The sequence below is a fragment of the Ascidiella aspersa genome, chromosome 4 (assembly GCF_963924565.1).
Source record: "Ascidiella aspersa chromosome 4, kaAscAspe10.2, whole genome shotgun sequence".
NCBI lineage: Eukaryota > Metazoa > Chordata > Ascidiacea > Phlebobranchia > Ascidiidae > Ascidiella > Ascidiella aspersa.
The window spans coordinates 17,504,954-17,515,540 of NC_139450.1; the positions used below are offsets into that span (position 1 = coordinate 17,504,954).

Below are 10,587 nucleotides of genomic sequence, written 5' to 3' on the forward strand. Positions count from 1 at the left end.
TGGGATAAAAATATTCGTCTATATTCTTTTCTGTCTTTTAAATATAAATATAAGAACGAGAGTACAACGTTTGAAGCATAATAGTTGGAGGTTGTAGTAAGTCGTAATAAGAATACCAAAGCCCACACGGAAGTAGGTATCATTTTGAATGTTTCGAATAACTCTTTATTCATTTTCAACATCAGAGTATAACCGTTATATAATTTTAGTTTAAATTTGTTGACGCTTGAAATTACGGTAAAGTTTCTATCCAAAAACCAATTTCTGTCTATTGATTGTCTGTCTTTTCGGCAAAAAGACTATAATATCTGAAAAAACGTCGCTAAATGTCTTGTCATATTAAACGTATTGTCGATTAAACCTTAATTTAATCACATAACTTTGTGAGGTCGTTTTTAAAAAATGTCCCCAGAAAAAACAACCTGTAAAGAATATAATATCCATATTAGGTTTATTTTTCAACTGAAAAAAAGGCTGCGTGAAAAAGTAAAAAATGAAATGAAACTATAGCACAACACCAGTGAAAATACTTTTCTATAATATTTTTATACTATAATATTTCCGTTGAAACAAAAACAAATTCTTCACAGCAATACTGACATTGGGAACATATAATATAGTAAAACTAAAAATTTGCTAAAGTGAAATGTAATTTAAATATGTAAAACATCGAGTTTAAACTAGCTACCCGGTTTAAACAGTGCTACGGTTACACGTATTGGTGCAAAATGCAAAAAAGTGCATTTATCAGATACAATTTGTTGAATGCTTAGTTTATGTCCACAGTTTTAAATCTTTAATTCATCCAATAAACCGCTTAAATGTATTTGTTTTGTCTCCCATTTTTGTTATTTAAAACGCACATGTATAATATAACGCACGAAAACGTATAGCAAAATGACAAATACACAAACAAAGTTAAGGCATGAATACAGAATCTACATAGTTTATGTGCAAGTTCCTCAATTTAGCTGCATCTCCCAACGGAAAAGATTTGACTGTAAACATTTTATTGGAGCACCAGTAAATAAATATTAAATGTACTTTTTGTTGTTGTAATATTACTCTTTTTGCTACCGTCTTTTCAAAAGTTTAAAAAAATAGAGATTTGTTATTGAGTTATAGTTAATCGATGTTGTCACTTTCATCCGCACCAGGATCTTCCTGAATTGATTCTAAAGGACTGTGTAGAGGTCTTGGAATAGATATTCGGAAAGATCTTTCTTCAGTTATATTTGAATCGGGACAAGTAGAGGTGGCCTCCGAAAGTGGAAGATGCTTTTCGCTGTGGTTGGACACATCGCTCGGAAAACTCTCTTCCACTGTTATCCCACTTATTGACGACATCTTTTTCTCGATTGCCAGTTTACTGTTAGGTGGCGTATCGGAGTCGAACGAAGTTCCGGTAGAAGAAACTCGGACCCTAAGTGAAGAAAGCCCTCTCGACCACAGGGATTGCAGCACTCTGGAATACAGCAGAGGATTTAGAGCGCTGTTAATGGGAAGCAGACCAATGGCTGTTATAGCGTAAGCTGTATCCGGAATGGTAAATCCAGAAAAACTGATAAACGACATTATACATATTGGAACCCAACAAGCACAATCGGTAATAACTAACATAGCTATTCTTCTTTGCATTTCGCTCTGTGTTCCGCCTGTCTTACGGCGGCCAACTTTGACGGATGCTTCCTTCTTTCGCCGATTTAACACTTCTGATTGACCTTTAAACTTAAATGAACTGTGGTTTTCTGAGCCCAGTTTCTTTGCCACTTGAGATCCTTGGTTCCATGGTGTCGAATGTTTGCGCGAGAGTCGTACGTGGGATTTACCTTCCTGTCCGTTCGTGGTCGTGGGTTTAGCAGTTGATTTGCAGTATATCGTAACGTACGACGAAACAATGTAGATTACAGCCAGAAAGTTGACGACAATTGTCGATAAGGCGTGAGGCCAGAATGGGTCATTAATAGTAATAAAGAGCTTTGGCATACAAACGCTATCTTCGCTGTAGTAACCGTAAAAGTGCCAGTTACTGTGCATCGGGGCTACCTTTTTGACAAACTCTACCATGGTGTTCCAAGAAAGCATATGCTCCATTATATTGGGATCGTCGGTTACGGTAGTGTTAGTAACGTAAGCAATACCACGAATAAATGTATCAGCCATCGTACGATTAATGATCGGGGGTTGAAACTGCGGAAAGGGTACCCACGCCTCAGAAACAAAGCTGTCACGAAGGCTTGGAACAGTAGGAATAACAGCACTCAAAAAAGAACAGATCCATGTACCTATAATAGCAAGAATCAAGTATCTAAATTTAAGATGATATGATGCAAAAGGTTTTAGTACCGTGTGTAGGCGTAAGGTGGTTAGAGCTATAAGAGTGTAAACGGATGTTTGGGAGGACAACAAGAGAATTGTACCCAAAATCCTACAAGTTGAACTTGTCCTCCACTGGTGGTCAAAAACACCCGAGGTCTGACTTTGATCTTGTGTCTGATCCTCATACTGAAACGAAAGCACTGCCAAACACATAAGATATACTCCCATAAGAAGATCAGCCGTCGCTAGATTTAAAACTAGAACTGCATTCCAAATACGAACCAATCTTCTTTGTCCCCCGATCCCGCTATTAGCACCAAATCTCCTACTACTGCCAGACTTTATATTTGTTACTGAAAGTCTACTTAGCCTTTTCTTTGGCTTTCCCTCAAATTCTTGGCAAGAATATTTTCTATTTCTGAGCAGGACCGATGCCGTTGCAAATCGGTTGTTCTTAATAAGTTCCATTGACGTATTGCAAATAACAACAATGTTTCCTATCAATGCAGTAAAGGCCATAATCCACACCAAAACTTGCAGTGTCCAGTTGTCGATCAAGTTATAGCGCGAGGTAAATACCACTTTCTCGTCGCTGCCATCCTCGCAATCCTTCGTCCCATCCATCACTTTGATATTGTCTACATAAAGGGGCTGCTTATCTTTACAGTAAAACATTCCCGGGCAAGATAACTCGTCAACTTCGTTTGGGCAATCTGGTGTGCCGTCGCAAATGCTGTTAATCTCCACTACGTCAACATCCTGCGGAATTATTTCGCCAACGTCATATATGTACTTTGCGGTTATGTTAAAAAAATACTTCATTGCTTTATGAATATGGCTATATTCAGCGTTTTTGTCGACAACCCCATCCTCAAATGTTGGGCCACCATCTATCACTAATCCCATTCGAGTCTGCGGAAGGTTCAATCTTGTAGCCGCCATATTAGGACGTATTCTGTTCGACCAACTTGTCACGAATCCTGGTGGCCATGGACGGCTACCAAAATGTGGCGGAGGGAGATCCCTAATAAAATCAGGCGGTCCTGACCTCCCGAGAAAATCAGGGGAGGTCGGAAATCCAGTCATGTTTTGCAAGCCTTCTAAAAACTTGACTGTAGGGGCGGATCCAAAGCGTCCGACGCGGTTTGCTAATGCGTCACAGCGAATCGACATTTTGGCAATAGTCGTCATTTGCTCGTTTACATCGTCAATGGTTTGATTGTTTAGCGCACCAGAGGGATTCTCCGGTGTTCGCTTCGGCAAACGATCTAAAAATGTAAAAATATAAACCTAGTATTTTGGATAGAGAAGATTTATACTGTTTCAAGCATTTAAATATAGGAAAAAAAATATTACTCAGTAAATGCTCAAGGCGGTTACTTTAGGAAAAGTGAGAAGACTCTTCATTATTGCTTATCTTATATAATTGAGTTTTCTGTAAAAACTAGTCATGATATTTTTTTAATTAGCTCAATATCGTAGACGTGACAAAAAGTTTTGCCAACACCCATGTTGATTTACCTTTTTAAACAAACAGTAATATGTTAGCCTAAAATACGAATACTTAAGTTTTTAATGAAAAAAAAATTGTTCGCGTGATGCAAAACCTGCAAGGCACTTAAATTTTTTTTTTTTTTTAATTTTTTTGTCGGTAAGTTAAAGTAATGTTAGGTCAAGGTCAATAGCACGTTACAAAACTTTTGTCGTTTAAACCAAGAATAGAACAAATCATGCTATAAAGTACGTCTAAAGCGCATACTCATGTTCATTTTGATGCGCGAAATACTTACTAGGTCCGCAATACAGTTCGTCTTCCCCATTCGGGCATTTCCATATGCCATCGCACAGTTCTTCTTTGCTGACGCACGTGTGGCTCATCTGGCCTTCTTTGAGTTCCCGTGCGCACTGGATCTCTCCCGGGACGCAGTGCTTGCAGGCGTCGCGGTGCGTGGCGTACTGCGGACAGTTCGGAATGCACATCCTCTTCGACAACTCTACCGCCGAGTCTTCGTCGCGAGGATTCGCTCCGAGGAACGTGGCAAGCGAGTACTGGATTCTTGACTTGTACCTTAACGAAACCGAAACGATGTGCGCTTGGGGTCGTTTATATTTTTTAGTTCAAAACCAAATTTGAGTTTTGCCTTTTTTACACAAGTTGATAACATTTATTTTAATAAAATAAGTTTTCAATGAAAATAATAGAACGTAATAATTGGTAATGGTGTATCCTACAGTTTATCTATACAAACTGATAATGAGACTGGACCTTTCATATGGCACCAAACAATGTTATATAAACTAACACGTTTAAAATACAATAGATCTGAATGCGCATCACTTTGTTTAAGTCATGTTTAAGATAGCAAAATACCGGGTAGGGCTCCGGATAGCGACTGTTGGAAAGGCGGCCGTCAGTAGAGTGACCTCCGATAGCGATTCATTTAAAACAGCGACTGCCGCAAAAGGGACATCATAGTTTACCTATTGTTCACCTAACAATTTTAGCCGAAGTTTTTTATTAAATCCAACAACAAAAAACTGGCCAGGCGCACGCACACCAAACATTGCGTATAGCAAGTGCGCAGTGAAAGATTGAAATCAAAAAAAAGTTTTGCTTTGTGGTGTTTTACCATGTGAGAGATATTGCTAAATCAGGATGGATTCGTCCAATTCCTCACTCTTTGGGGTGAATTAACATAGGGTGTAAACAGCATTACGCCCTGAAGGTGAGAACGTTACATTTACCTTTGGGTGGTTTAGGGAAAATATAACCCAGGGCATAACAAATGATCCACTAGCGAAAGTAGAAATTTCCACCTTTTCAGTTTACAGTGAGCCACAAATCAAGATATTCACCCTATAGTGAACTTATCTCATAAAGGGAACACAAAACAAGAAAACACCAACAATTAAAACATAAGTCTGCGACCTTGTGAGCATATCTCATTCTGACCGGCCAGTAAATTCGCTATCGTAACAGTCGCAGTTTTAATGTTGTCACCATTTGTACAGTCGCTGTTTTAAACGAATCGTGATCGTGAGGTCGCTCTGCTGATGGTCTAACAGTTGCTATCCGGCTGTAAACGTATTTTCATTTTACAATGTATAAAAAATGTTGGAAAATACGCTACACCGACCCGGACCCCCTAGATACCATACCTTGGCCGTTTCTGGGTGCACAAAAATTCGTCCGAGATGTCCTTGCAGTCGAACTTTCCGTCACAAATTTGATCGGCATGCAGCAGTACGTTACAAGTCAGACATCTGAAGCACTTTACCGTCATTTCGCCAACCTGACAGTTTTCTAAAAAATGATGTAGATTTCCATGCAGTTTGAAAAAAGCTCCTTTGCACGACTTTTCTACTACGCTAAGATACGAACCGTATGATTAAAATTGCATTTACCGGCACCTATTTTGTGTAGGGTACATAAAACTTAAAACAAACAAACCTGTTCGTATTCCGAAACAAGTTGCAACCAGAGCCAACGCAAAATATAGATATCGGAGTTCAATAGACAATGGTGACATAGTAGTTCAGCAACACACGCCAAGAGGTTACTAAACTTAGCAAACAGTAGTGCTTAAAACACAAATCAAATATTAAAAAATATGGGTAGTCAATACAAACGCTCCAGCAAACAAAAACTTGGTTCTGTTGTTGAAAAGTCATGTTTACTGCCACGCAAAGTGTAAAAAACGCAACTATGGTTTTATAAATAGAGATAAATTTACCAGTACGCAGTGTAGATGAAGCGCGAGTTTGGTAAAGGTGCGGCAAAGTTTGTGCTACACATGAACGCAATACCTTTATGGTTTACGCGGGATCACAAGCAGACAAACAACCGGAATTTTGGCAGTGCAGTAATCTTCACCAAATTTGTATCGTATCTACATGAACTTTCATGATATTATTCAAGCAATTGCTATTCTAGTTGGTTGTAATAGCGCAAGCAACCATACAAGGGAAGGAGGGAGAATGTTTATTTTTTGCCAATTTGTTGGGCGCTAGATTTAAAATTGGGATTTAACCCAATCGCAGTGAACGCAGAACTTTGATTGCCCTGGGGCCATGTTTCGTGACGTATTTTCTGCAGGAGAGTTTTACGTTCAAATATATCACAAAGTTTAAGCTTAGAGTTGTTGAACAATTTATAGAAACTTCAACCTGTTTCGTATATCTTCACAGTTATTCGTAGATTCACCATTAAAAAATATGGACTGGTGTTTTTGTGAAGAATTTAAAAAAAAAATTAAATTTTAAGCATTGCGACTTCTCACTTTATCCACAATAAGACCAGAACATTAAGACAATGAAGTTTTTTACTTGAATAATTTAGAAATAATATTTAGGCATTATTATTATTAGGCCTACTTAATGGAATCAATCGCAACTTCAGACGGAAGTGCTGTGACACGAGAAACGAAAATTTCATATAATTATCGTCTCCTTGGTTCCTGCTCGCCCTGGCATGATTTCACAAATTACAGTCTTTTACGAGATCGCTGAACTTAACTTCTGTCGCACTAACAGCTGTAATTCTACATAAAAATGTTTAAACTCCGGCTTTCATGAAAAAGTTTTCTGTTCTGCAGTGAATTTTCTAATTTAAATCACGTCTGCAACTAGCAAAACGTTTTCGTTAACCTAGGCTGCCCGTTCCTAAGCCATCTCGCCGATCTGAGCACGAAATATTGTGTGTAGGCTACCATTTGAAAATTTGAAAATACGAACGATTGGCCAAATCGATTTCGCGAAAAAATGACAAGGGACTGGGAAAAAGGCAACGTAAAAAGTCAGCTGATTTACAAAATGGTGTGGTCGTAACCTTTAGTGCGTAGCGCCAAGTGTTGTAGGCTACGCAAAACGCAGTATATTTTTTCATTTTATCTGTTGTATTCACCTTGGATGTTAACATATCTGACTTTTAAAACTTGGACTTTATTGCAGCTACTTGTTGCTTTATAGATTTCGGTAACTTTTTTTCATTGCTTTCACAAGGTAACGGGCTATAAATGCAGTGTGTTGCTGTTTATCTTAAGGCTTATTATGCAACATTCTAGCTTTAAACCCTACCCCTAACTTTATCATAACTCCTTTAATAATTTCAACTCCAACCCAATTTCTAACCCCGTCCATTACCCATCTCTGACCTCAAACTATGGAAAACTGTGCGTTGCTAAAAACCGGCGCCTCAACGACGATGTTGAAACTAGGGTAACAAAAACGTCGAAAGCCATACTGTCGATGTCAGACAGTTGTCCCCAAACCGTCTTATACCCTCTCCATACAGTTTAAGTGTTATTTTGTCCATTTCCGTCAATGTAATTAGGATTAGAAAGATTTCGGTTATTCGGACGATTGTACATCTCATGTTATTGATCTTAATACAGTATTGTAGACCAGTGCCTTTCAACCGGACTACGCTATAGGGTGCACCAAAATAAGCATGGGATGCACCAGTACGAAAAGGTATACAAGGGTGTATCACAAATTTTATTGAACCTTTAATGTTATATCGTATTTGCCACTAACTACCGATTTCTATGAGACAATGGTGCTTTCGTGTGAACTAACTTTCTAAATGGCGGTCTTTCTTTTATGCCTGACTGTCGTGATGCAAGTTGTATTCCTGTTTTTTGCGTAAAGTTTGAATGCTGTCTTATGACATTAGTACTCACAAGCAGCCTGCAGCAATGATGCTCGCAAGCAGCCTGCAACCATAATCGAACGCTCACCGACAGTGTGTAAAACTTCGGCAGCTCCGCTAGGTTTAATTGACATAATGGTATTGATATGCATAATGATTTTTCATATGGCTTTTACCTCAGTTTACCTTTTAAGTAAACAGGGTGCATGAGTTCGTCACAACAACTTAAAGGGTTCAGCAAACCCTACCCAAAAAATTAAAGAGCACATTTATAGAGTTTTCTGCTTCAGATATTGTTGCTTTGTAGGTATTTTGTGTTCCAGTTAAAATGCATAATACCTCTTGTCAGAAACTCGACCCTGTTTTCGCTTAGCTTAGTAGTTCTCACCTTTTTGTTTTCGCGACCCCCTTTTCAGTTTTGGAAAATATGCGACCCTCCATTTTTTGTGTATTCCACATAAAACATAGTAGGCCTACAACCATATACAATTCAGAAAAATGCTCACATAACTTGACAGAGTGTTTTAAAATTAGGCAAGAATGTCAGGATTTAATAAAGTAGAAAATTAATTTTGCGTTTGTTACGTAATTATGGAAAATTTACATCCCGAGCGGTCAGTTTGTAAACAAATTTGTATTATCTTGTTGTTCCTTGAATAGGATGATTGTGAAAAAATTTTGTTACAGGAAAATTCAATTTTGTTTAAATGTCGTTAGTCGTTAGATAGAGTTTTGAAGTGTCATAAAACGGGTTGTATATAACCGTTTATATCAGTCAAAACTATTCGACTGGAGCTATGCCATTGATTAAATTCAACTGCAATGATGACGTCACAAACACGACTGGTTCAAATGAAACAGATTGAATTTACACAATTGTTAAACAAGCAGTGTTCTTACTCTTTCTACTGCTCATTTTTTGTTTATATTATTTCTGTTTTTTTTTTGTTAATTAGGCGTTTAGCAAATATCCCACGGCGACCTCCCCCCAGATAACCTCTTGGCACCCCAGGTTGAGAACCACTGGCTTAGCTTATGTATTGTAAGAAAAATAAGCCGCGGGACGGATTAAAGTGCTTGGTGGGCTGCCCAGGTCTGATCTACAGGGATCACCTACAATTAAATAAAAGTGCGTAGTCGCGGTTGCGATCTTAATGAATACTGTTTTATAAAATCGATTCTGTTAAGATTCACCTCATAAAACTACCTTTTTTCCGAGTTGTTTTTGCATACCAAGAGTGCAATTCGATTTTTCGTAAATATATGACACATAGTTGATAAATACTATATTTGTGGGCATAGTTTTGGCGGTTTTAGAAAAAGTTAAGGGTCCTTTAACTTGAATGGTTGTATAACAAATGGCGTAAAACAACTCCTTTATAACCGAACAACTAGCTATCTTTAAAACAAATATCCTTTCAATTAAATTTGATTACATTTGCCATTATTTTGAAAATAATTATCTTGATGAAACTGTCACTGTCCAAAATTGTTCATGTACACATGTATTTACTGCTGTGATCACTGCACCCTACAAGCAGGGCTGCCTCTCTGATTTTCAATTTATCCCAAGGTTTCATGTTTAAAAATCCCAAGATTAAAAAAGCTGAAATATAAGAGACTGTGGCGCACTTTGTGGTGTGCACCCATGTGTATTGAAGCTCTAACACAGGTTTTGGCAACCTTTTTTCTAGTCGCGGACCAATACCAAACTGAAAAAGGTCTCTGTGGGCCGCACACGAAGTTAACGAGAAGCGTGGTAATGTTAGAACAACTGTGAAGATTTTTTTGCACTTCAAGATGTGTTTGATTACATTCAAGGAGGCAGTCAATTGTTTTTTCGAGTCCACACCTCGTCATCCATACTATACTAATGAAAAATGTAAACCTACTTCGAAGAAACGCAATAACTTTACCTCTAGCGAAGCGAGCTTGATTTTATTTAGGTATACCGGTATTTTTTTTATAAATTTCTTGTAAGTTTTTTATTACTTTGCCAAAAATACTAAAATGTTGATATTTTTGAGTCCGTTTTCCGTTTGTCCGCTGTGTTCTACAGTTTTAAAGGCAGCATCAAAGCATAAACAAACCGAATGCACAAAGATCAATCGCGCCAAGCGCGACATTTTTTGCACTTACGTATAGTTAAAATAGTCAAAAAGTTAAATTGACTCGTGTCTAGTTTGTCAAATAGCCGGCGGGACGGATGAATTACATTTGCGGGCCAGATCCGGCGGTAGGTTGCCGACCCCTTCTCTAATAGCTCTCATTATTATCGTGGATTGGGTCTTGAGCATTAACGCCGTCACACAAGCTAGTAAATGAACAGTTTCGTCTAACAAGCAAGTAATAGCATTGTTACGTCACATAAGTAATGTATGTGTACACCCACGAGCCAGGCAAATAGCTGCTTCCTTATTCTTATTAGGAAATGAGTCCTTATATACAAGCAAAACAAGTATTTGTAATTTCAACCTGCTAATGAATAAAAATTCCCAAGTTATGGAACAGATATCCCCAGATCCAAAGGTCTAGGCTGAAATCCAAGATAAAAATCCCAAGGAGTGGCAGCCCTACCTACAAGTAATAACGATTTGAAGATTGAAAGCAGTTATTCC

The 10,587-nt window shown here is 38.1% G+C and overlaps 1 protein-coding gene across 1 annotated transcript; it reads right to left on the bottom strand.

Annotated features, from left to right (window-relative positions):
* Positions 1 to 1,125: 1,125 nt before the first annotated feature.
* On the bottom strand, positions 1,126 to 5,903 carry LOC146148466 (uncharacterized). Its single transcript, XM_083388041.1, has 4 exons — positions 5,771 to 5,903; positions 5,479 to 5,623; positions 4,110 to 4,387; positions 1,126 to 3,587 (listed from the first exon to the last, which is right to left on the bottom strand). Exons 1-4 carry the CDS (start codon positions 5,847 to 5,849, stop codon positions 1,126 to 1,128), a joined length of 2,964 nt encoding a protein of 987 aa, XP_083244167.1. The 5' UTR covers positions 5,850 to 5,903.
* Positions 5,904 to 10,587: the final 4,684 nt, after the last annotated feature.

Coding starts and splice junctions, on each gene's coding strand:
- LOC146148466 (XM_083388041.1), bottom strand. CDS start 5,849: ATGTCACCATTGTCTATTGAACTCCGATATCTATATTTTGCGTTGGCT. Junction 5,624..5,770: donor TTGTTTCGGAATACGAACAG/GTTTGTTTGTTT, acceptor ATCATTTTTTAG/AAAACTGTCAGGTTGGCGAA. Junction 4,388..5,478: donor TGCACCCAGAAACGGCCAAG/GTATGGTATCTA, acceptor GGTTTCGTTAAG/GTACAAGTCAAGAATCCAGT.